The sequence below is a fragment of the Giraffa tippelskirchi genome, chromosome 6 (genome assembly GCF_054371585.1).
Source record: "Giraffa tippelskirchi isolate mGirTip1 chromosome 6, T2T-mGirTip1v1.2.pri, whole genome shotgun sequence".
Lineage (NCBI taxonomy): Eukaryota > Metazoa > Chordata > Mammalia > Artiodactyla > Giraffidae > Giraffa > Giraffa tippelskirchi.
The window spans coordinates 93501782-93527060 of NC_137280.1; the positions used below are offsets into that span (position 1 = coordinate 93501782).

The 25279-nt window shown below is 57.7% G+C and overlaps 1 protein-coding gene and 1 non-coding gene across 10 annotated transcripts; one reads left to right on the forward strand and one right to left on the reverse strand.

The window, feature by feature from the left end:
- Positions 1–1505: 1505 nt before the first annotated feature.
- Positions 1506–23271, reverse strand: ADAMTS10 (ADAM metallopeptidase with thrombospondin type 1 motif 10). 9 transcript variants are annotated; one of them, XM_081499292.1, is made up of 28 exons: positions 23221–23271; positions 21502–21596; positions 20983–21063; positions 20743–20807; positions 19359–19545; positions 18790–19136; positions 18021–18177; positions 16509–16726; positions 14989–15072; positions 14732–14877; positions 14273–14316; positions 14016–14121; positions 13786–13932; positions 13462–13603; positions 9062–9169; positions 8568–8713; positions 8411–8474; positions 7607–7709; positions 7251–7384; positions 7031–7154; positions 5991–6071; positions 5743–5906; positions 5501–5627; positions 5274–5403; positions 4728–4932; positions 4291–4467; positions 4037–4196; positions 1506–2303 (listed from the first exon to the last, which is right to left on the reverse strand). In XM_081499292.1, exons 5-28 carry the CDS (start codon positions 19444–19446, stop codon positions 2194–2196), a joined length of 3312 nt encoding a protein of 1103 aa, XP_081355418.1. In that variant the 5' UTR covers positions 19447–19545; positions 20743–20807; positions 20983–21063; positions 21502–21596; positions 23221–23271; the 3' UTR covers positions 1506–2193. The 9 variants fall into 9 exon arrangements, with proteins under 9 accessions (XP_081355418.1, XP_081355420.1, XP_081355416.1 ...); XM_081499294.1 differs by lacking the exon at positions 20743–20807; XM_081499290.1 differs by having other exon boundaries at positions 14732–15072.
- On the forward strand, positions 18454–18526 carry TRNAG-UCC (transfer RNA glycine (anticodon UCC)). Its single transcript has one exon. It is a non-coding gene; the product is annotated as a tRNA-Gly (tRNA).
- Positions 23272–25279: the final 2008 nt, after the last annotated feature.

Below are 25279 nucleotides of genomic sequence, written 5' to 3' on the forward strand. Positions count from 1 at the left end.
GGAGTGGAGGGTCCCAATAGCCAGGGACACTTGGAAGGTTCAAGACTTTGGATGTTACGTCTAGAATTAATGACTGCACCCCCCGCCTCAGCTCTCTTCATTTTCTTTTCCTAAAACGGCGGCGGTGGGGCTGGGGATCCTGCCGGGGGCGCCTGGCGCGCACATCAGTGTTAGTCGCTCAGTCGTGTCTGACTCTGTGACCCCATAGACTGTAGCCCGCCAGGCCTCTCTGTCCATGGGATTTCCCAAGCAAGAATACTGGAGTGGGTTGCCATGCCCGCCTCCAGGGGATCTTCCCAACACAGGGATCTAACCCGAGTCTCCAGCATTGCCGTCAGATTCTTGACCGTCTGAGCCACCAGGGAAGCATATGACATCCATCCAATGTTGGCCCATCTCCTGATGTTTGGGAGACCAGCAGGCCACATGCTGGTCTCCTCCTGACGTTTGAGGAAATGGCAGTTCCGAGAGGCTTTCGTCTGTCACACAGTGGGGAAGTGGCGGAGGCAGAAACCGACCCTGGGAGAGCCTGGCAGGAAGGCCTGCACACCCGGGTATCCCCGCGCTCCAGGCGACACACCGCATCCTGCGCGGAGACTGGAGTGCCGCGGCGCCCCCTAGTGGCCACCTCTGGGGAGCAGTCCGCTTATCAACCGACGGGCTTGGTGCCTGCAAACCTCAGCAATGTCTCCAGGGCATTAGAAGTGAACAGTCAGGGCGATACCCCCGCCCCCAACCTTGTTGAGGGCGTCAGGGGAGGCTTCTGGGAGGAGGCGACTTTTTTTGCTGAGACCGCGAAGTGAGCTAGAGTAAACCAGGTGAAGGGGGAAGGGGAGGGCACACCTGGCAGAGGAAAACAGCTGTAGCAAAGGCCCTAAAATGGGAAGATGATGGGGATTTTGAGGAAATTTCAGGAGTCCAGTGCGGCTGGAGACGGCAGAGTGACAGGGAGTGTGCTGGCTGGGATAACAGGTACCAGATTGCGTTGCTTTGGGAGTCTCTGTGAGAAGCTGTTTAAAAAAAAAAAAGATTATTTTAGGTTCTGTTGGGTCTTCCTTGCTGCACCGGGCTTCCTTCAGTTGCGGCGAGTGGGGGCTCCTCTTCCTTACTGTGTGGTGGGCTTATGATTGCAGTAGCTTCTCTTGCGGGGTAGGGGGCTGCTCCGCTTCTGTAGCTGCAGCACGCAGACTCTAGCCCGAGCTCAGTAGTTGTGGTGCACGGGGTTAGTTGGACCATGGGCATGTGGAATCTTCCCGGACCAGGGATCCAACCTGTGTCCCCTGCATTGGCAGGCGGATGCTCAACCACTGGACCACCAAGGAAGTCCAAGAAGCAACTGTGTTTTTCACCTAAAATTACTGGGCTCTAGTCTGTGTTGGTACAAGTCCCCTTTGGGCTGTTGGGGCCGACCTGTGAGGGGCTGTGGCCGCTTCCAGGGCGGGGGTATAGCTGAATGGGACCCATTCGCGCGCGGGCGCGCGCACACACACAGCCAGGCACGGAAATCTACACAAGACAGAACTTTATTGATGTAGGGGTTCCTGGTGAGGGGGTGTGTGGGCCCCAGGGCAGGGCCTGTAGCACCATCATGGGGGTGGCCTGGATGACGGGGTCCCCCTGGGGCAGGCAAGGCAGAGAATGGGGTGGGTCTTCCCAGCCCTGCCTCCCCCCTCTAGCTGGTCTGGTCGTGGGCAGGGTGTCAGGGAGGTGGTGCTAATCCCCTCCCCCATAGCGGACATAGATTTCCCCCCCAGCTCAGAGTGGAGGGGCAGGGCAGTGCTGGGGGGGGCAGGGCACCGGCTGACCCCCTCCCCACCCCCACTCTTCACAGTACATATTCCGATCAAAGGCGGGTGTTGTGTAGGGGGGCTCCCTAAAGATGGGTGGCAAGAGTTCTAGGGAGAGCGACTGTTCCCAACTCAAGCTAACCCTGGAGGGGGGGTCTCTCTGTGAACTGGGAGATGCGCAGAGGAGGGGCCGTGGACGTGGCCAGCCCCTCTCCATTCCCTCCACCCCCCCCCCTCCAGTCAGGAGCCCTGCAGGAGTTCCCAATAAATAACTTCCAGCTCCATCTCACCATTCACTCCCAGTTCCTGCCCCCTCGGGCTCCTTCAGGCTGGTCAGCGGCAGGCCTGGTACCCCCCAACCCCAGCCCGCGCACATCCAGGGCTCTCTTCGAAGGCCGAGCGCCCTCTAGCGGCCCTGGCAGGTTTTGCAGCACATCTGGCGGAAGTAGGCTCTGCTGCAGAATTGAAATTTCAGCACCAGGGGGCAGTAGGCGACCTTGTTCACATCCTTGCACTCTGAAAGGGGCGGGAGAAGAGGAAGGGGAGGGGAATTTGGTCTCAGCGCCTCCCCCTCCCCCGTAGCGGTGAGACCAAAGGCTGCACACCGCTTCCTGGCTTCTCTGGGCCTTGGCTTCTCAGCTCTCAAAAGGGGGGCTTCTAACAGTAACCATGTCACTAGGCTCTTTGGAGAATTTTGAAAGAGTGCAGGTCTGGGGCTTGGACACCGTGTTAAAATCACGAGAAAAGTGTTCCTTTTCCAATTACCCGTTTGGCGTATATAACCCTTGCTGTTTCCCTTTGTAACAGACTCGGGACCTTGAACTCCAGTGTGGTCCTCCCTCTCAGGGTATATGTGTATTCTGTGTTCAAGGGTAACTGACAGTCTGTTCCTGACAATGGACCAGGGTTCCCACTTAGCAGTCACTGATGTAGGACAGAGCCTGGGCTAATAAAGGGCTTCACGTGGATTTGGTCTCTCTCCTTGAGGTGGTATTACCTCCAGTGAATATATTAACACACACCACCACTCCTCCGCCTCTTGACAGATAAGAAAACCAAGACACAAAGATGGAAGATGAATCCAGTCAGTTTGGTTCCAGTTCCTGGAGTAAGCAACCTATAGCTCTCTATGAAATATACATTTACTTAGGTAGAAAGAGATGGGTATATTTAGAGCAGTGGTTTCCAAGGGAGGCGGTTTTGCCTCCCAGGGGATAGTTGGAGATATCTGGAGGCATTTTTTGGTTTTCACCACTGGGAGGAGGGGTACCATTGACATCTAGCAGGGTCAGGGATGCCGAACTGTTCACAATGCACAGGGCAGCCCCGGAGACAAGGAACCATCTGGCCTGAGGCTGAGAAACTGATTGAAAGAAAAACATCAGGCAGATAATGCAGTAGATCCCTTTCATGGATCACAGCCTTGTCATGGTGAAGTGGTCTGCATAACAATGAAGTTATGAGCTATGCCATGCAGGGCCACCCAAGAAGGACAGGTCATAGTGAAGAGTTCTGACAAAACGTGGTCCATTAGAGGAGGAAATGGCAACCCACTCCAGTATTCTTGCCGTGAGAACCCCATGAACAGTTTGAAAAGGCAAAAAGACAGAGGACATGGGAAATGAGCCCCCCAGATTAGAAGGTGTTCAATATGCTACTGGGGAAGTGAAAGTGTTTGTTGCTCAGTCTTGTCCAACTCTTTGTGACCCTGTGGACTGCTAGGCTGCCAGGCTCCTCTGTCCATGGAGTTTTCTAGGCAAGAATACTGGAGTAGGTTGCCATTCCCTTCTTCAGGGGATCTTCTCCACCCAAGGATCGAACCTGGGTCTGCTGCATTGCAGGCAGATTCTTTACCAGTCGGAACCACCAGAGAAGCTCACACTGGGGAAGAGTGGAGGGCGATTTTTCCATGGGGTCGCAAAGAGTCAGACACAACTTAGCAAGTGAACAACAGCAAATGTCACAGATGGAGATGAACAGGGAGGGTTAGAGTCAAGGAGGTGGTTGAAGGAATGACTTGAGTTTGGGCCCCCAGAAAAATCAGGTTCCTACAACACCTGGCACACAGTGGTACCCAATACATGCTGGCAGGCAGGAGATGATGAAAGATGGTCTGGAGGTGACAGAGAAAGGGATGTCAGTGTTTGGAGGCACTCTAGGGACAAGGGTCAGGACCTCCAGCTCTCCTATCTATGACATCCTTTGGACAGGGGCCTCCCGGGGTCCCTCGGCCCCCTAGCCCCACAAACCTTCCAAGCCGTCCCCCGGGGGCGCGCTGTCACACTTGGCTTCGCACTGCTGTGTGGCGGGTGGCCGCAGGGCCTCGGTGCACTCGCGCGAGGGCTGCCCCGTGTGGCTGGAACAGCGCACGGGGCGCTGCTGCTGCCCGAAGCCACACTGCGCGGAGCACTGTGAGGAGTCGCCGATGAGCAGAAGCCTGGCACCGCCGCCCACCCTGCCGCCCCTGCCCTGGGTCCCCGCTCAGCAGGGTGTGCGCGCCTACCTCGCCCCACTCCCCCGCCACCCAGCGGGCCGGTGGGCAGCGGCGCAGGTTGCAGCGCATGGTGGCTGGTGGCTTGGCCGCAGGCTGGCAATGCGCGGGGGGCAGCGTGGCGCGGTGATCTGCGCTCTTACAGAGGACCACGCGGTGGCGGAGGCCCGGCCCGCAGCTGGGGGTGCACTGCAGTTGGGAGGGGACGTTTCATGCTCAGTGGGCGCCCCGCTCCCCGCTTGCACAAGGAGTGGGGAGGATGCTGATTCAGTGAGAACGGAGGACGGTATAGCTGACTTTGGACCAATCACGGGGGCCCACTAGAGCCAGCAGGAGTGGGTAGGTGCCGGGGGGGGGGGGGGGGCGGCGCCTGAGTGGGGCCACACCGGCCCCTCCCTGTTCTGCCTAGGGAGTAGTGGGTGGGCTGCGGGCGGGAAGGGGCGGCTGACCTCCGACCAGTCGAGGGCGGCCCACTCCGGAGGGCAGGCGGGGCCGTGGCAGGCTTCCAGTACTGGGGGGCGCGGCTGCGGGCAAGCGCTGTCGTCCAGCGCCTTCTCCTCGGCGGCCGACACGCGGCGCTGGCACACGACGGAGCGGCTGCGCACGCCTGCATCACAACTGCGGCTGCAGCGCGACCAGTTCCCTACCACCCAGCTGTGGGGGGAGGGGGCGGTCTGAGACAGTAGGCAGGGCAGCACCCTGACCTCGGGGCACTAGCAGGTCCTCCTGCCTAACAACCAGCATCCTCATGGAAACTGGCACCGGAATGCCTGCTGCTCCTGCCACCCACACCCCAAACTCAGAACATCTTTACTCTGGACCCTCTTTGGGGGCAGGGAGGCTGATCACCCCAAGGGGAAACGATGACCTGGACTTGACCAGGGAGCACCACTGCTCTGGGTCTGACTCTGGGATACCCCTGACTGCACCTGAGGGAGTGTTGACTCCTCTGATCCCAGCTTGTCGCCCGACCCTGCATCCCCGCCGGCACTCACTCAGGTGGGCAGGGCTCCGTGTTGCAGGCACGCTGCCTCTTGGGCAGCTTGCTGTGGGCGCTGCAGTGGTGGGGGGCCACGGCGGAGCTGTCCAGCTGATTTCGGCACTCTACGGCCTGCACCTGGCTGCCTGGGGGCGGGTGACAGGCCCGCTCAGCCCTGCCTGGCCCAGAAGGTCAGCCTGGTGACCAGAACCTGCCCCATCCCGTCCCACTCCTGGGTCTCACCGCCTGCACACTGGGCTGAGCACTTGGTCCAGGGCGCGTAGTGCCAGGAGTAGGGAGGCAGTGCATCACGGGTGATGGGTGCATTGAAGCGGTAGCGGAGGGCAGGCAGTTCAGTTTGGGTCAGTACCTGGGGTCGCAGCGGCGGGGGGTGGGGGGCAGGGGAGAATCAAATAGAAGCCAAGTTTGAGGTCCCAAAAGGATGCTAAGGTCCTCCTGCACCGTGCTCCCAGCCCTACCGTTACCATGACAATGAGAGATGCGTTAATGGGTCCCAGGGCTTCTAGGCTCTGGGTCTGATCCGGCCCTTGTCGGAGCTGAAAGGTGGTTCCGGCCAGGGGCAGGCGGTGGGGCTGGGGGGTCCCAGGTAGCCCCTCCAGCAGCAGGGACTCCTGGTCTCCCTTCAGGGCTGGGGGACAGCAGAGAGGTCAGAACCCCAGCCACACTGATACCCCACTAACCGCCAGTCCTCATTCCCCCACCTCTGGCTCACCCAGGTGACTGAGGGAGAGGTTCAAGTCCTGGATGAAAATGTGGACGGAGCCTTTGGGGATCCAGACGACTTCCTCGTACCCTGGACAGGGGAGCTCAGGTGTCACTGGCTTGCTCTGTCCCTGTACCTGCCTGCCCACCCCACCTCCCACTCCTGGTCCCTGATGACAGCAGTTAACCATTACTGTGCTAAGCGCTTACAGAGACGCCCACTGTGTCTCTGGCTCTGTGAAGTAGACACGTCATCATACCCACTTTACAGATGACAAAACTGAGGCTCAAAGAGATGAAACAGCTTGCCCAGGTTTTATAGCTAGGAGTTGGTTCAGCTGGGATTTGAACTCCAACTTTCTTACCTCTCAAGCCACTAAAATGGTCCAACCCACCCCCACCCTAAGACAAGCAGCAGGACTGAGCCTTGGGCAGAGAGGGAAGGGGGCACCAGGGGGTTCCTGAGCCACATACGGTGACTTGATGGTTTTAGCAGTCAGAGTCAGGTTGCAGTGGGCTCCATCACTTATGACCTGGATGATCTTGGGCCCCTGTGGACCCTCCTATCCTTGCCCACCTGCATCCCCTATGCATACTGGTTTATCTGCCTGGACCCCCACATTGTCCCCTGGAAGCCACACTTGGCCTTCAGTGCCTGTTTGGGCCCTTAACACTTTCCCACTCTTACTGCCCCCCAAACACTCCCTGGGGTCTCTTTCCTTCAGCCCAAGGCTGGGAAACCCTCGAGTTCACCACACCCTGCAGCTACTCTTGCCCCTAGTAAGCTTTGTGGTCTAGCACAGATAGCCCCTCAGCCCCCTTGGAGAGTCACACTCTTGGCTCCTCAAGACGGCATGAGACCCTCAGGATGGGGCATGGGAGAGATTTGGGTACCCACTCCCTGGGATGCTTTCAATGCGAAGGCTTAGGCACCAGAGCCCAAGCCCATTCTTGACTGTGACCTGGGGCACCACTCCTGGATCTTTCGGGGTGAGCTGTGCCCCCAGCTGCCAAACGGGGGAGTGTGGGAGGGAAGCTGGGGTCTCTCACCAGTCCCAAGCAAGGCTGGGCTGAAGACCCCCTCGATGGTCTCACAGGTGCTCCCGTCCCCCCCGCACACTCGGCACTTGTCCTCCCGTAGGTCAGAGCCCAGGACGCGGTCGCAACCTACGTGCTGGGGAGGGCAGTGATGGGGGAGGGGGTGTCAGGGAGCCCCCTCCCACCTCCAGCCACCCGCCTCCCCTGCCCTCTCTCTGGGAGTCCCCTCCACCTTGCACTCGCCGCTGACACAAATGTCCACTGTGTCCGGGCGGCAGGGCGTCCCATCCACCACGGCCGCTGCCCTCTCCGTGTAGAAGTTGAAGCCTTCTGCTAGGCATGTGAGAGAGCAGGCCTTCACGCCCCCTGGGGGGCACAGCCCCATCAGACCAAAGGCCAGACCCCAGACCCAACGAGGATGGGCCGGCTGCGCAGAGGAAGTAGGGGTCCCTGCTGTTTAGTCCAAGCACTCATGGGCACTCTGGTTCCTTGGGAGAGGAGTTGCTCAAGACAAAACCCATGATCCTGCCTCCACCTGCAGCTGCCCCCCGCCCCCCCGCCCCACGACCTTCTCAGTCTCCCATTCACCTCCCCGGTACGTCTTCCATGTGTAGAATTTTCCACGAAAGGGGACGCTGTCAAATTCAGAGCACTGCATTTCCCTGAAGTCCTGGGAGCCTGGGGGACAGTCCTGGGGGACACCAGAAGGGAGAAGTCAGGAGGCCAGGTCTGGAGTGTGGGGGGATGTAGTTAGGGCAGAGGCCCCGGGGTTGGAGAACTCATGCTCTGAGACTGGAGGCAGGAAAGCCCGGGAGGAGGCCGGAGGGACAGGCGCCTCTGCAATGGGAGTAGGTGACTCATGCGAATTTGTGGGCAAGCTAAGGATGACACCTGGGTTTCAGGTTTCAGTCCATGGGGCCTTTCTTGAGAGAGTGGGCCTAGAAAGGAGTAAAGCACACTCTTCATGAGTGTGTGGGACTTGTGGCTGGGAGTTTTGGACAGGAGATGGTGGTCCCTGGTCAGAAAGGAATGTGATGAAAACTTGGCCACTGGATTGGCAAGGAGCACAGGGTCAGCTTCGGGGCAGGGGTGGGGCTTTGGGAGGGAGTAGAATTAGGCAGTGAAGGAAGGGGCCCGCTGTGGCTGGAGAGGGTTGTCAGGGCCAAGCAATTATTTCCAGGTGGGAGACGCATCTACTGCAAATGTGTGAGCTGGAAGGAGCTGGGACCCAGGACAGGTGTGGGGAGGACCGGGAAAGGAGCAGGTGGCCGCTGCAAGTTCCAAAGGAGACGGTGGCCACTCAGTCAGGGCTCACTGGAAACTGACTTATGCCTTTTTTCCTCGTGTCAGAGGGGCCTAGGTTACCCGGCTTGAGGTCCTGGGGGGACTCACCTCGGTGTTGCAGGAGCGGTGCCTCCGTCTCTCCCCCAGGCAGTACTTGCCTCCGATGGTCGGCCTGGAAGCGGGAACGGACAGGAGAGAAATGGGGCAGGGGGAATAGGGGGCGGGGACAGCCCGCCTCTCCTGGCGGAAGGGCCTGAGGGCTGACCTGGGGCTGTCGCAGTGTCGGCTGGAGGAGGACACGCCGCCGCCGCATGTCCGGCTGCAGTCGCCCCACGGGGTCCACGGGCCCCAGGCGCCGTCCACGCCCTCGGGCCGCGACCCGAAGGGGACGCAGACCCGCTTGTAGCACCACTGCGGGTGGGATGATGAAGCGGGGGTGAGTCGGACTCTGCAGTCTCGAGGCCTTGGCGATCATTCTCATCCCCTCCCCAGCCCCACAGCCGGAGCTCTAAGCCCTCCCAGGGTGGGGGGAAAGGGGGAGGATGGAGGTGGGGTCCAGACCCGGATATTACAGGGTAATATGGGGGCATGGCCTAAGCACACGCTCCCCAGCAGTGGGCGGAGCTAGTATTGGGCCAAGCATGCAGGGCGTAGCCTGGGAGGGGTGTGGCCTCGGGCAGGGGGCGGGACCTGCAGGCAGTGGGCGCGGCCAAAGCCGATGAAGGGCCCCGGCGGTGGCCCAGGCCGGTCGAGGCTCACCCCCTTGTCGATGGTGTGTGTTTGGCACAAGGTGCCCTCGGCGGCCGGGATGCTGTTGGTGATGCACCGGTTGCTCTTGCTCAGACACCACAACTCGCTGCAGACCTCCTGCGGGCCAAGGTGCCCGCTCAGGCTCGGACCCTCCCTCCCACCTTCCTTGGGAGAACCCAGGCGACGCGCTCAGTGGGGCTCCAGCCTTCCTTTCCTGGGTTTCTTTTTGCAACCACTGGCAGGGTATAGGAGGGGACCTCTTCTCGGGCTGTAGGCAGCACTTATCAAGCACCCAGTGAACGTGAAAATCGCTCAGTCGGGTCCAACTCTTCACAACCCCATGGACTATACATACAGTCCATGGAATTCTCCAGGCCAGAATACTGGAGTGGGTAGCCTTTCCCTTCTCCAGGGGATCTTCTCAACCCAGGGATCAAACCCAGGTCTCCCGCATTGCAGGCAGATTCTTTACCAGCTGAGCTACAAGGGAAGTCCTATCAAACACCTAGGAGAGCCTCAAACTCCCTTAGGCACTATACTCTCCATTTTACTGTGGGAAAACCAAGGATCAGAGAGGTAGGGTCACTTGCTAGAGGTCACACAGCTACTAAGGAGGCAATCTGGATTCTATCCCAGAACTTCAATCGATCGCAGGGTCTACGATCTAATCCCTCAGTAGTTCAGCCCTTCTTCAGAAGCTAAGTCCTGTCCGACTCTTGCGACCCCATGGATTGTAGCCCAAGCCCATGGATTGGGCTTCCCAGGTGGCGCTAGCAGTAGAAAATCTGCCTGCCAATGCAGGTTAGATGTGAGAGACACAGGTTCGATCCCTCGGTTGCTAAGATCCCCTGGAGGAGGGCATGGCAATCCACTCCAGTATTCTTGCCTGGAGAATCCCATGGGCAGAGGAGCCTGGCAGGCTGCAGCCCACGGGTTCACAAATAGTTGGACACAACTGAAGTGACTTAGCATGCAGGCCCTTCTATCCATGGGATTTCCTGGCAAGAATACTGGAGTGGGTTGCCATTTCCTTCCTCAGGGGATCTTCCCGGGAGTTCAACCCCTGGCACCTCCCAAGTTTCTAGAAGGAAACTTGGGACCGGCTGAGGAATAAGGAGGAAGAATGCTGGATTTCTTTTTATAGTGGGCAAAGCAGGCCACCTCAAGAGCTGTGGTTCTGAACAGTTCAGGTTTGATGATGGCTCAGGTCAAGGGCCCCGCCTCTAAATTTTTATTCCCCCAGCAGGTGGTTCTTATTGTTTCCCCAACCTAAACTGGGGAAGCACCCCAAAGTTTTAATCTATGAAAGGTTGAGAGGGGATAAGGCCAGGCTGGGTCTGTGTGGAAAGCTGCACTAGTTCTCCCAGTGAAAAATCAGCCTGTCTTCTTCCTGAGTCTTACTTGGGCTGGCCCAGATCCTGGCAACCCACTCCCATACTCTTGCCTGAAAAATCCCATGGACAGAGGAGCCTGGTGGGCTACAGTCCAAAGGGTCACAAAGAGTTGGACACGACTGAGCGACTAAACACACAACACAAAGACTCTGGCAGCAGGTTCTGCCCATGGCAGGAAGCTGGATCAGTCCCAGGGAGCCATTCTGACCCTTTGGGTCCAGGTTAATTAGTATCCCTGGACAAGCCTCACTGGGGTCAGGTGTGGCCAAATCTGACCCTCTAGCCTACATCCTGTTCATTTCCCAGAGTCTTGCCTCTGAGACATGGAAATCCTTCTTGCCTCATTTTACAATCACATGCAATCTTCTCTTTGAACCCGATCCTCCCAAGCTTTGAAGATTTGGAATTGGACCCATCAATGGCTGTAGGAAGGGACGTTTCCCATGTCAGCCTCTGAGAAACAACTGCACACATATGAGAAGCTTACATGGTGGTCCTCAAACTTGCTCCCTCAGAGGATACTTCTCATCTACAAACTCAGCCTGGGGCTTCTCTGGTGGCTCAGTGGTAAAGAATCTGCCTGCCAATGCAGAAGTCATGGGTTCCATCCCTAGTCTGGGAAGATTCCACATGTCTTGGGACAACTAAGCCAGGGCGCCAAAACTATTGTTCCCAAGAGCTGAAACTTCTGAGCCCATGTGCAGCAATCACAAGCCCATTCACCCTAGAGCCTGTACTCTACGACAAGAGAAGCCCCTTCAATGAGAATCCTGTGCACTGCAACAAAGAGTAGCTCCCGCTCGCTGCAACTACAGAAAAGCCTGCACAGCAGTGAAGACTCAGCACAGCCAAAAACAAACAAATAAATAAATAAATAAATAAAATTATTAGAAAAAACCCTTAGCCTGGTTTTCTGGCTTCACTTGGGTTATATTCTCCTGGCCATTTGTTAAAATATGACAGATCCCACTTCTGACACCTCTTAAAGAAAACTGCCTAGTCCAGCTCTGCTCATCCTCCTTTCCACAAGGAGGTGCTATGGTCTGTAAGAAATGAGTCCTGGGTCTCATTTAACTCTGGGAGACTTTAACTCCGCCACTGATTTGCAACACATTCCCCCTCTCTGGGCCTTGACTGTAAGATGGGCCTTGCCTACAAGATGGGCCTTGCCTACATATGGCTGAGAGGCGTGTGACAACAGAGTCAATACGAAAGGGCTTGCACAGACTCCTTGTTACAGAGTAATAAAGGCCACAACTACCTCCGGACCGTGCATCAGACCCAGCTCTTTCCATGTATTAACTGAGTTACATGTCAATTATTTATCCCTTTGCCAGGAGGGCCCAGAAGATGTTCCTTGGAAAAATAAAAGGAAAAGTCTATTCAACATACAACCAGCAATGGTCCATGCTTGATAGTCTGGCACTTCCCCCACCTCCCTACCTCATTATAAAATTTGGATTCAGAAAAAAATCTCAACTCAAATCCCAGCTCCACCATGTTCTCTAACTGTGACTTTGGGTAAGGCATTCTTCCTATGCCTCGGTCCCTCCCCCCACAATGTGTGGCTGTTAGGATTGTCAGGAGTTTAACTGAGATGATAGGTATGGCATGCTGGACCTGTAGTGAGCATTCAGTAAGTGTCTGCCATCACTGTCACAGTTAGGATACCTGGGACACGGCAGAGGCTCAAGTGGCTTCTGAATTCTTTAGAATTCACTAGAGGGAGCCAAGTTGGGTAGAGTGGGGTGGCAAGAGAGGGTTAAATATAAATGGATCAAGGGGCTTCCCCGGTGGTACAGTGGTTGAGAATCCACCTGCTAATGCAGGAGACATGGGTTTGACCTCTGGTCCGGGAAGATCCCACATGCCATGTGGCAGCTAAGCCTGTGTGCAACAACTACTGAGCCACCATTCTAGAGCCTGGGAACCACAGCTACTGAAGCCCATATGCCTAGAGCCTGTGCTCTGCAACAAGAGAAGCCACTGCAACGAGAAGCTCACACACTGCAACGAAGAGTAGCCCCCGCTTTCTGCAACTAAAGAAAGCTTGTGCGCAGCAACAAAGATCCGGCACGGCCAAAAACAACTAAATAAGTAAATAAAATAAATCTTTAAAAAGATTTAATGGATTGAGGGTTTCTTTCCCTGTCTTGCACTGAAATAAAGTGAGGGCTTTTAACACCTCCCTGCTCCCTGTTTTGAGTTAACATGGCCTCAGCTTGGACAAAGACATTCAAACTGATCTTTTTGAGTTTTGAAGATGTGAAGGGCTGCAGCTGGGCTATTTGGGGTAAGGCTATAATGAGTTGCGGAGCATGTTCGGGGAATTGGGGAAGGTGGGCAGGGGAGGGGCAGGCCCTATATGAGCTGGGGGTCCCTGGTGGCTGAAAAGGGAAGCCACTGGGGCACCGAGTTCCTGGGAGGAGCTGGGACGGCACCCCCAGCTCACTTCTCTTTGGGTGGATGGGGCTTCGGGAGCTGAGCCTAAGCCTCAAGAAAGAGTGGGGCGTGATCAGGAGGCTCAGAGCTTGTCCAGCTAAGGACTGGGGCCAAGAGATCTTGTGAACCAGTCAGCGGGGGATGCAGGGAATGAAGACAGGGCGTCCCTGGAAGCCTCTGTCCCATTTTTTTGCCAAGTGGGGAAGATGGTTCATCCCCTGGGAAACTATTTCCACCAAGTCTGGATGTTTGGTTAAAAATGGCCCTGTTAGGGATCTTGGGACTTTGGTCCTGTTGCAACAGAAGGGGTACCCCCCCAGGTTCTCTCCAGCTCAGCCCCCAAAACAGGGGTCTGGAGAACCAAGGGGATCCCATTCTTGTCCTTGAGCACTGAGATTGCGTGTGACATTTGTATAACCCTCCCATCCATCTCTGTCCCCGAACCCACCACTGAGGCTCATATCCCTTCCCAGCTCTCCCATCCCGCCCCCCCACGTCCCCAGCCCACCCCTGACCCTGGTGGTGGCGGGCCCCCTCCCCTCCCAGGAAGGAAAGCAGGAAGGCTCTCTCTACCCCGTATTTACACTGACGCGATTTGACTCCATGCTGGAAGCGGCACTGCTCATCCGCGTCGTAGGCCTGGCCAGGGGCCACGGTTGGGTACACGAAGTCCTGTCTGGGGGGCCGGTTGTTCAGGCAGAGCCCCAGGCCCGAGCTGCGGAGAGAAGAGAGCGGCTGTCACACTGGAGGGCTGCAGGCCAAGCGCACAGGGGCCCCAGTTGGGTGGAGGGCCCTGGGGAGCAGCCCCGAGCATATCACCCTCCTCGGAGGCAGCCCCTTTCCCCCCAACATGAGTGTGAGACCCTGGGCGGGACGGGCGGGCAGGCAGATACTCACTCCAGAAAGCTGGTGATGTAGTCGCGGCTACAGGAGGACCACACAAAAGGGTTGGTCTTCATGGTGATGTGAGCCGCCATGAGCTTCGCTGGGTCCTGGCCACGGGCCCCGCAGCTGTTGCCCACGCCGTCGTGGTTCATGCCAAACCTGGGGACAGGAGCAGCTCCACGAGGTGCCGGGCGACACTCCCCGCTCCTCCTGCCCGCCCCCTCCCGTGTCCCCGGCCTCACGTGTGTCCGATCTCGTGGGCGATGGTGAACGCCGTGGCCAGGCCGATATCTTCATTAATGCTACAGCTTCTCTCTCGCTCACACATCCCGCCCACAGGGGCCAGGCCTGGGGAATGGGCGTGGGGTGGGGTGGGGCTGGGGGCTCAGGGCTGTGTCTGTCAGCTCTGTCCACTCTGCCAGGTCCCCACCCCCACCGGGGCCAGTGTCACCCAGCCCACAGCCTTCAGAGGTGCCTGAAACCCAGGGGACCCGGGTACCTAATGTGCCGCAGGGTTTGTTCTTGTAGATGCAGATATCATAGCTGTGGGAGGAGATGGGGTGGTCAGGAGGCTGGGCTGCCTCCCTAAGGGCCGAGCCGCCCCACCATCCCTCCGCCTCTCTCACAGTTGAGTCCTGCCCCTGAACCAAAACCTCATGCTCTTCCCCCAGCCAGCCTTGGAGATGCTGGGGTGCATGAGTGGCCGACTGAACAAACGACAGAGTGAAGGATGCGTCAGTGCCCAAATAGACCCCCACTTGCCTCCCCACATTCTCAGGCTCCCAGCAGCCCCTCTCCCTCCCTGGCTCCCCAACAGGGTGACTGGACAGCCCTGGTCTCTCCCATCTCCCAGCAGAAGTGACCTCTGCTTGGACCTGGGCAATCCCCTGGACCATTCACTCCTCCCCCGGCCCCCTCCCCCACAGAAGGCCCCCCCGGAGCCTTCCTTGCCCCTCACCGTGTGATGAGCACTGCCGTGTCATGGTTGGCCACGCCATTCTCCGGAATGGCATTGCCATGGCCGCTGCGGTTCACGATAGACTTCTGCCACTTACAAAAGCTGTCCAGGGACTTCCCAGCGTGGTGGGTAATCTCCAGGGTGGGCTGAGGATGGACAGAGTGAGGTACACGGGTACCAGCCACCCAGGGGGCAACGCAGGCAGTGCTGAATTCTGTGGTGGTGGAAGGTGGGGGAACCTCCCCCCTCCCCCGCACCTGGTCCTCCGTGAGCAGGATGAGGCGTGTTACCAGGATATTAACGATGTTTCCCAGACTCGAGTCCTGGAAAAGTTTGGCAACCTGACCTCCAAGAAACAAGAGAGACCGAGTCTTAAGAGGGGCCCAGAATAGGAAACAAAAAGAGAAATGAGGACAACAGCTTGAATCAATCAAGTGCCTACTGTGTGCTGGGGCTCAGGCTATGCCTGCCGCCCAGATCTTCACAGGAGTAGGTATTAGTATTCCCATTTTACAGATAAGCCACCTGATGCTCAGAGAGGTCAGGACGCACAGCTATAGGTGCCAAAAGTGGAACTCGAGTCTGGCTAAGCCTGCCTGCTAGAGTTTGTCTTTCCGACTCAAGCCCCCATCTCAGCCTGTCTACTTGTCCTCCATCCTTGATGCCCACCCAACAGCTGCCTCTGCCCAGAGGCGGCCTGAAAGATGTGCACATCTGGCCTCATTCCATACTGTCTGAAGGCACCAATTTGAGCATCACCACTGGAAAGTGGATGTGTGGAGGCCGGAAGCTCTGGAGACAGTGGTCAGAGAGAAGGAGGAAGTGGTCAGAGGGGAGGTAGATGACGGAGGCCACTCTGTGCAATGACCTTGAAGTCCTAAGCCATCACCACCCCATGTGGAAACTCCCCAGAAACCCTGGCAAGTTTGAGAAAACTTGGAAGCCCAAGGAAGGGAGGCAGAGCCTGGGCAGAAAACAGTGGGGTTAGGCATGATATTATGTCTACATAATAGGTCATCTGTCTGTGCTAAACTTTCTCTCTTCCCTTTTTGCTTCAGTGGAACAACAGCATCACTCATCAAGCTCTGACTGTGTGCCAAGTTGTCTAGCTGTCTTCCCTCCCACCACACTTTTGTGACAGGTACTATTATAATCCCATTTTACAGAGGCGGAAACTGAGGCTCAGAGAGGTCCAGAGTCTTGATCAAGATCCAAGATGGGCACCGACTCTGAGTGTGAGTCAGCCAGCTCACTTTGTATGAATTTACAGGACGGCGCTCGGGTAAGCCCTGCATGCAGACAGTTGCACGCCCATAAGTGTACTGCTAACCTCAACAAGTACCTGCAAGTTGCCTGTTTAATTTTATACAGCAAACAATTATAGGGTAAGTACTGTGAGTTAGGTGCATCTGTAAGCACTTTAGCAATTCACTGCATCCACTTAGCCTTATGAAGTTGGTACTATTATTAAATCCATTTTACAGGTGGGTAAACCAAGGCAGAGAGGCAAAGTAGCTTGCCCAAGGGCACACAGTCAAAGACTGGCAAAGCTGAAATTTAAGGCCAGGTTGGCTAGCTCCTGAGTTCATGCTCCTAGCCACCGTGCTAGGCTATTTGTCACTAACAGGCTTTTTTTCTGACTCACCCTGTCCCCTTTCCATTCTGTTTTTCACTGGCATTTGATCATGATGGGGGGATGGTGACAGCCCTTTTCCTGACTCTGGAGGTGGGCTCCACATTTTTGGGGGTCCATGCCCAGGGAGGGGGAGGCACTTACAATGTTCATGATGGCCAGCACATACTGTTCCACGTCCCGGCGCCCGTGGTAGGCCACCATCATCTTGTCGGCCACTACCAGGGTCTCCACGTAGCGCTCTCGGCTGACGGAGCGCTTCAGGCCTGGCTGGCCACGCTCTGTTTCATTCCCGAGGGGCCGGGCAGGTGGTGGTTTCAGGGTGCGCAGCCACCACGGCCGCCCCTTCCATGGTTTCTCATCTGGATGGACAATTTCTGGTCATTCTGCTGCTTGCTCTAGCTGTCCAAGTCCCTGTCTGATGGATCATCTGGCTGTCAAACACTTCATTCTCTTGCTCTTGGTTCCACAATGGTGAGGCTGCCCCACTGCCAAACTCATTGGTCGAACAGCCACCCAGTATCCCATGACAATCAACATGACCATGCAGCTTCCCAACAGTTCTACTGCCCAGAGGTGTATGGCAGCCTGCTCTACTGCCAGAACTGTGTGCTGGTACGGCTCCCTGGCCTTCTGACTGAGCAACTTTTTACTCACCCTGCAGCCCAACTGTCTGGCTGCTGAATAATCCCCCTGCCTGACAGTCTTTTCTGAACAGCTGTCTCACTGATCATCCAACTGTGACACCACTTTTCTGTTAGTACAACCCACTGTGGTTGTGTGTCTGCCACGGTATGCTACTTTGAGACTGTCAGATATGCAACTAACAACATTCCAGTGGTTCTGCATTTTCACTGGACAGAGATTATTTTTTTTAGCTGTATGACTATCCTGGTGAATCCTTGTTGTCCAGCTGGCTCCCCCAATGGCTCAAGACAGTAAAGAATCTGCCAGCAATGTGGGAGACTTGGGTTCAATCTCTGGTTCGGGAAGATTCCCCTGGAGATGGGAAAGGCTACCCACTCCAGTATTCTTGGGGCTTCCCTGGTGACACAGATGGTAAAGAATCTGCCCGCAATGTGGAAGACCTGGGTTTGATCCCTGGGTCAGGAAGATTCCCCTGGAGATGGGAAAGGCTACCTACTCCAGTATTCTTGCCTGGAGAATTCCACAGACTGAGCAGCTTGGCAGGCTATAGTCCATAGGGTTGCAATGAGCTGGACACGACTGAACAACTAACACTTTACTTCCTTTCCCATTCTCTAAATATCTGATGTTATAACTGTCCCCCTGCACATCTGGTTGTAAATCTGATCTTCTGAATGGTGGCTAAGTTCTCCTGACATTTTCCATTGTGCAACTGCTCCAGTATCTGCTACTACTATCCCGCTGCTTAACTGTCTGATCAGACGATAATCCCCGAGACGGAAGGTTTTACAGCACCTGGCTGGCTATCCGGCTGCCTCACTCACTGTTGGGCCATAGGACTCTGGAAGTGACAGATGGGCTGTTCCACTGCCTACTGCCCTGCTGACCATCTGCATTGCTCCCTGCATGCAGCTGACCTTCCAGATGGAGGGACGCCGGCATGTACCTCCATCTCAAGGCACAGGTATTGTGCAGTCCCTCTGCCCAGCCCCAGACAGACAGCTGTACCTCTCACTCCACAGGCTGTGTCCAGGTGAGGGTGACGCAGAGAGGAACGCTTATATACCACATGGGGGCCACCTTCCTCCGGTCCCTGGTGTCCCTTGGGCCCCCCTTGCAGGGGCTCAATTAAGTATTCTTCTTCATCTGCCACAATCAGGCCGTGCTAGGAGTTGGGAAGAGGGACAGAAGGTTCGGTCAGGTTCTGGTTCCCAGGACCCCTGGGACCCTATCTCTGTCGATATGATGTCATTCCTTCTATTTCACTTGGTTTTCGTTGCTACTGCCTTTTCAGTTTCTTCAGATGGGTGTTCAGCTCATTAACTTTCAGCCTGACCTAAGGCTATACATTTTCTTCTAAGTACAGCTTTAGCTGCATCTTAAAACAGCTAATCCTCTTGGTTAGCTCAAAATGTTTCAAAAACTCCCACTGAGGGGGACTTCCCTGGTGGTCCAGTGGCTAAGACTCTGCACTTCCAAGGCAGGGGACCTGGGTTCGATCCCTGGTCAGGGAATTAGATCCCACATGGAACAACTAAGTGTTTGCATGCTGCCACTAGAGATCCGGCCTGCATGATGAAGACTGAGGATCCCGTGTGCTGCAACTAAGACCCGGCGCAGCCGAATAAAGACAGAAAGGAAGAAAGAGAAGAAAAAAAAAAAATTGAAATTAAAAAAACCCCTGCCACTGCGATTCCTTCTGTGACCTACATAAGTGTTTTTCTTAACTCCCAAGCTTGTAGGTGTTCTGCCCTATCTCCCAGAACCCTCCACTCACCAGGCCCCCGCAGGTGCTGATGGCCACATGGGAGCTGCTGGGCTGGCCCTGCAGGTGGCCTGCGTAGAGGCAGTGGGGCCGGGCGGCCCTCTGCCAGGCCAGGCCTTCTCGAGTCCAGTACTCCACGGACACGTGCCCTGCCAGGAGGCGAGGGCTGTGGGTCAGGTTGAGCAGGAAGTGGGTGCTGGGTGCGGCCACCTTGTAGAAGAGACGGGACTCTGCTTGAGGTCCCGTGCCCCGACGCTGCCTCCGGGGGGCCGGGGGCGAGAAGGCCAGCAGCGCCCCGTTGTGGTCCACTCGGGTGGGGAAGGCGATCTCATAGCTGTCTAGACTGGACAGGAACTCATCTGTGGGTGAGGGTCAGAGGCCTGGGGTGGGCCCCGAGAAGGAGCCCTGTGTCCTGCCTGCTTGGCTGCAGGGTGAGTGAGGCTGGCTTCAGTGGCCCCTGAATCTGGGTCACTGGCCACAAGACTCTGGCCTCACCAACCCCAGGGCCTCCCCCCACCACTATCCCTGCTCAGTTCCTCGCTCCATCCCCACTGCCACCCCCGACCCTGGGTTGGGCCTACCTTGAGACCGGAAGGCGTGTGTGACCTCGAATGCGAGGCCCAGCCCCAGGGCGAGGGCCCAGTGGAGGATCTGGCAGGCGGGAGCCATAGAGGCCACGTGTCCACATGTCTCTCCCCAGCCCCGGCTGCTGGCAGCCCACGCAGCGCTGCCTTCCCTGTTCACAGCCTGGGCAGCATCACCGGACTCCTGGGAGGCGGAGGGGTGGGGAGCTGGGTCAGGGGGGGCCTGGCCCTACTGCCGGCTGGAGCAGTGTCAAGGTCTCTTGCTAGGTGGACAAGGGCACCTGCAAGCAACCCTCTCCCCACTCCAGGTTTGAAGACTCTGAACCCATCTGTAGCTCAGTAAACTCCCTCCCCCTGCCCTCCACGCCCCCAGCATTCTCCTTATCCTCTTAGGACAGCCGAGGATCTTGACTCCACGACCACCTACTACGTGCCAGCTACTGGCCAAGTTCATTCACGCCATCTCATTTCATCTCCACGATAACCTCTAGGATTCATTCATGAGGTGGTGACTGTACATAATATAGGCTTCCCTGGTGACTCAGGCGGTAAAGAATCTGCCTGCAATGCAGGAGACGCAGGTTCAATCCTGGGTCGGGAAGATCCCCTGGAGAAGGGCATGGCAACCCACTCCAATATTCTTGCCTGGAGAATCTCATGGACAGAGGAGCCTGGTGGGGTACAGTCCATGGATAATATGATTACAGTCCCTGCCCCACTCCCTTCTCAACCCATGGGACTCAGTCTCCCAGGAGCAAGATGACAGACCAGTAAATGAAGAGACACATGATTCAGATCAGAACATGTTCTTTATGAGAAATAACTGAGAGGCTTGGAAGTGGAGGTGGGAGGATGAAGAGACAGGAGAGGGTGTGCCAGGGGGAGGAGCAGCAGGGGCAAAGGTCCCGGGGGCAGGGAGGAGCTTGGTGTGGACCCATTGCACTGAGGGCCAGTGCAGGAGGACCACAAGCGGGGAGGGAGACTGACCTGGGACACATGTGAAGGTTGGTCAGCGTGAATTTTCAATCCAGATGAAACCCAAGGCCAGTGCTTGGTGCCCCTCCCACCCTGGGTGAGGGGTCCTGCCTTGGGATTCTCTGCCAGGGTAGCACCACTCACCCCACCCTGCATCCTGGTCTCTGTTCCCGTGACCTCTCCTCTACCCTACCCTTCCAGCCTGGCCCTTAGTCCTGCTTCCTCTCATTTCCGATTCTTCATCGAAGCTTCAGGCCTGCCGGGCAAGTCTGTTTCTCCAGCATCTACCCTGGGCCAGCCTGCCACAGACACCACTCTGGGCCACCAACCCGTGCCAAGCCCTCCACCCCCTCCTGTCTCCGCCCTCCTCCTCCTCCTCTGTGCAATTTCCCCCTTAATCACACACTGTCTTGTTTTCTTTGCAGCCTGGCCAAGTCTGAGAGTTGATCCCCAAACAGGGCAGTTCAGCTCCTGAAGGATGAAGCCAGATAGATGCTGACTTAGACGCTGACCTCTCCCCCTCTTCTGATTGGAGCCCCCCCCCACCCCGAGTGATGGGGAGCTCACTCTCACTCTTTGACTGGGTTGCTCTTTTCAGACAGGCTGATGTTTACCCCCGGGGTTTCTCTCTACCCCTCTTGTTTACCTTTTGGGGGCTTCAGTTGGTGGCGCGGTATCGAACCCTTGTGTGCGGGTCCTTCTGGGCCTCAGTGCCTCTTCTGGGAGCCTGGACAGGGTGGGAAGGGGCAGTGAGGAGAGCGGAGCTGGGACTGGAGATCAAAGGTCACTGAGGACACCTTCTCCCCAGCCCTGGTCAACCTCCTTTTGGCTTTCATCCTCCCTGGTTCCTAGCCCCCATTCCCCCAAAGTTCCCTCCTCCCCCACTTCTGTCCCCCTCTCCCACCCCACCCCAATCTCCTCTCCTATTCTGTCCCTGACTAGCTCTGGGATTAAAGCCCTCCCTGTGTGGGGGTCCCTTGAGCCCCTTCCTGCCTTAACCACCTCCCCATGTCCAGGTGGCAGCATTCTCACTGCAAATGAGGCCGGAGCCCCTTGGCCTCCCCCCAGTCCTGACTCTCGCCTCCTTCTCACACTGCCAGGCCTGGTCCAGTCTTCCACCTCCTTCCTCTGAAGCTGGGCCCCTCCCCCCAACAACCTCACCCACCTCTGGTGCTTCCAGCTCAAGGGGGTGTAGTGGAGAGCGCGGAGGACCCAGCACAGGTGATGGGTGGGGTGGGGTCGGGTGTGGGTGGGAGGAGCCTGGAGGGGGGGTACAGATACGAGGTGTCTACCAGGGGGAGGCCAGCATCTGTAATAGGGGGACAGCCTGTGTGGGGGAGCACGAACAGATTGGTGGCTCTGGAGCAGGGAAAAGAGGAGGCCTGGGGACAGGTAGAGGATTCCTGGGCCTGAGCCTCTAGGGGTGGGGGCAACAGGATGTCAGCAGGGGGTCCCCCCCAGGCTGCATGTGGGGGATGATCACACGTCTGTGACTATGTGACTTGGTGTGTGGTGTCTGCCCATGTGACTGTGTGTGTCTGCCCATGTGACCCTGTGCGCGGCTGCAGGAGTGTGTTTGTGTGTGTGTACCCAGGCCTGGCCGTCCCCCCAGCTCCTCCTCCTGGAAGGCAGGAGGGAGGTGGCCGGCGTGGGGGAGGGTGCCAGCTCGCTGGAGGCTGGGGGAGGAAATGCCGGAGGGAAACGCCTCTACGGAGACTCCATCCCATCCTGGGGATCCTGGGGGGACCCCCGCCGCTCTACACCCAGACTCCAGGGCCGAGCTGGGGGCCAGGGCCACAGAGCCTCCCTGTGGAGGCCAAGGCCGAGATGGAGGCTGCCCCGGGGCAGAGGCCAGGCAGGAGTCCCTGCCTGGAGAGGAGAGCAGACAAAGGCCCAGCCCTGGAGGAGGCCGGCACCCAGGCACCCGGTGGGTACGCAGCCAGCCGCTAATTAAAGGCCTTGAGCCCCTGGCTGGAGACACCGGAGACAGACCTCTGAGGCCCCAGTGACCAACTCAGGGGAAGTGGGCGGCGCCCCTCCCACACCCAGACACACACACACACACACATTGGCAATCACACACACACACACACATATACAGAGACTTGAGGGTGACCATACCTGTGCAGCAGGGGGACCAACAACCAGACACCCCAGACCTACAAGATACCCCCTGACTCAGTACACACTCCCACATCCCAACACCCGAGACACAACCACACACTTCCCAGACCTATGTGCATACACACTCATTCACACACACACACACACTCCACAGACAGACACACACCCAGGCCTACGTGCACAGACACGTACACACTCAGAGCAGACCAGGAACACACTCACACAGTCCTGCAAACCTTGAGACCCACCAGACATATGTACCCACAGGCATTTACACACTCCTTACACCCTGACACACACAGGGAGACACGCCGGCAGATGTGTGCAAATACACACTCATCCGACACTTACCCAGGAGACACTGAACTCCGTGCACACACTGGCTTACACTCACACTTCCGCAGACACACAACACCCACATCACACATCATACACAAGTTCAAACACTACCAGACATTCAGATTTTAACGTAGGCACACAGGCGCTGACACACGGCATTTATACAGACGTGGATACACACACACACACACACACACGCACACACGCACACACAGAGCAAACAAACCCAGACAGGAGCTCCCAGAACCTCAGGGGCGCGTTGCGTGTCGCACACGCTCAGGGACATCACACACTGCCGCTGCCCCCACGCCCCGGCGTCCCCCGTCCCGCGGCCCAGAGCCACCCACGGGCTGCGACGCGGACACACAGGGTCGCCCGCAGCCCCCCGGCCCGCCGCGCCCCGCCCCGCCCGCTCCGTTACCCGCGGCCGGCCGCCCGCCCGGGCCTCCGCCTGCTGTCCCGCCGCGGTCTCGCCGGCCCGCGCGCAGGAAGGGAGGGAGCGAGCGCGGCGGCGTGGCCGGGGGAGGGGGCGCGGGGACGGCACTTCCTGAGCCGCCTGCCAGGGTTATAAAAAACCCCCAAACCGCGCGCCGCCAGGACCCCGCCCGCCGCCGCCCGGCCTGGGCCGCGGGCTGGACCCGAGCCAGGGCCCCGGGAGCTCGGGCAGCCCCGCCCGGACCGGCGCCCCGCCGTGGGGGCGGGGGTGCGGTGGGGGCGGGGGGGGTGACACGGTGGGGGCGGGGACAGTGGGCGGGGGCTGGGGGCTGGGGGTGGAAGAGTGGGGGAGGGGAGGAAGACTAGGGTCAGGGTATCGGGAGGGAGGGAGAATTGGGTAGGGGTAAGGGAAACGGGGGAAGGGGAGCGGGGGGGGGTGGTCGGGGGAGGGGGAGATGGCAGGGAAAGAGGCGGGGCAAGGGGGAGGAGGCAAAATCGGGTGGGGGGATCAGAGGCAGGGAAGGGGGAACAGGGAGGGGGAGGGGAGGGCCCCCACTCCCTCGCCAGCATCCACAGCGTCCACAACAGCTGTTATTTATTGAAGGCTCCTCCTTGCTCAAGCAAGCATTTATTGGGCGCCTCCCGTATGCCAGGCACAGTGCCCAGGGAGGCTGGATCCATCTCAACCTGCCCCCGCCCTCCCAGCTCTCCCCTCTGAGCCCTGAGCCTGGGCGTGGCCTGACTGGGCCCATTTCACAGAAGAGGAAACTGAGGCCAGACAGTAGGGGGAGAGTGAACGCTCCCTGAGAGGAGGGGTCCTATGGGTTTCGGACACCCCTGGGTCAGTGCGCCATAGATGAGCTAATGCATGAACAGGGGTGACCTGGAAGGTCAGAGCAAGGTTGGGATTCGAACCCTACGTGGCCGGCTCCCCCTCAGGCCTCTGGGCGCCCGTCCAGGAGGCTGGAGCTCCCGGTTGGTCGGGATGAGGAGGTGACCCCTAGACCTCACCATTCCAGGTATTTTCCAGGCCTGGCCCCTAGGGAGCTATGCAGAGGCTGGGCTGGCCTTGCCCTTGGCCTTCTCGGCTTCCTCATCCCTGGGTGGCTGAGGGGGCCGGTAGTAGCCTTTACAGGGCCGCTGGGGGAGGGTTTCTCTCCATAGCAAACTTTTTTTTTTGCCTTGAACTTGGAATGACATATCAGGGCTCCTGCATACAGTAGGTGCTCTGTAAATACCACAGTCCTCCTGGAGCTCCCACCAAGTTGACCCCCCACCTCCATCCCATCCTGTTTCCCCCACCACCACCCACCATGCCAGAGGGGAGGGGCAGCCCATCCTCCTGTTTGCTACCCACTCCGGCAGGGAGGAGCAAGTCTAAATGAGCCCTCTCTGCCTCTGCCAGCCTGAGCCTCTGTTCCCCTCGTGGGCCTGTTGGGAGCCCGCCCTGAGCTGCCTTCTGTTTACCTCTTTCTCCATCCGAGGTGGGGGGCGGCTCCCTTTGTCTTCTCTGTTTGCCCTGATGCTAGAAGCTCCTCCTTTCAGCCCAGTCTGGTCCAGTCACAGGCCCTTAGTCTGCTGATGGGTGGCCCCCAGACAGCACCGATTTTTCTGAGCTGCTTTCAGCCAGGAGAGCTCCCAGGCTCAGCCACTTACTAGCTGTAAAACCTCATAATTATCTGGGAAACTGGCTCTTTGCATCCATGCCACAGGCCCACATGTCCTCTGGGTGCTCCCTCTCCCCACTAGGTGTGGTCTGGGTAGAGCGTGTAACTTGGCTGGAAGCCACACCCACATCCCATCTCCTGGGTTCCTGGACTGATGGGAGGATGGGCATGCAAACCACCCTTACTAAGCTATGTCAGGGCTTCTGCGTGGAATCCTGGGAAACAGACTTGTAGCATTTGAAACTGAGTCCCCATCTTAGGAAACATGAACTCAATGGACATGAACTTGGGCAAACTCAGAGACTGTGAGGGACAGGGAGGCCTGGCGCATTGCAGTCCATGGGGTTGCAAAGAATCGGACATGACTTGGCAACTGAA

Bases quoted from the DNA above. Each gene is read 5' to 3' on its own strand.
- ADAMTS10 (XM_081499288.1), bottom strand. From the start codon at position 19,465: ATGTGGACACGTGGCCTCTATGGCTCCCGCCTGCCAGATCCTCCACTG. The intron at 4,933-5,273 runs GTGAGTGCCGGC...CTCCCCCCACAG, and splicing joins ACGGAGCCCTGCCCACCTGA to CTGGGTGGTAGGGAACTGGT. The intron at 4,468-4,727 runs GTCAGCCGCCCC...TCCCAACTGCAG, and splicing joins CCGCCCTCGACTGGTCGGAG to TGCACCCCCAGCTGCGGGCC.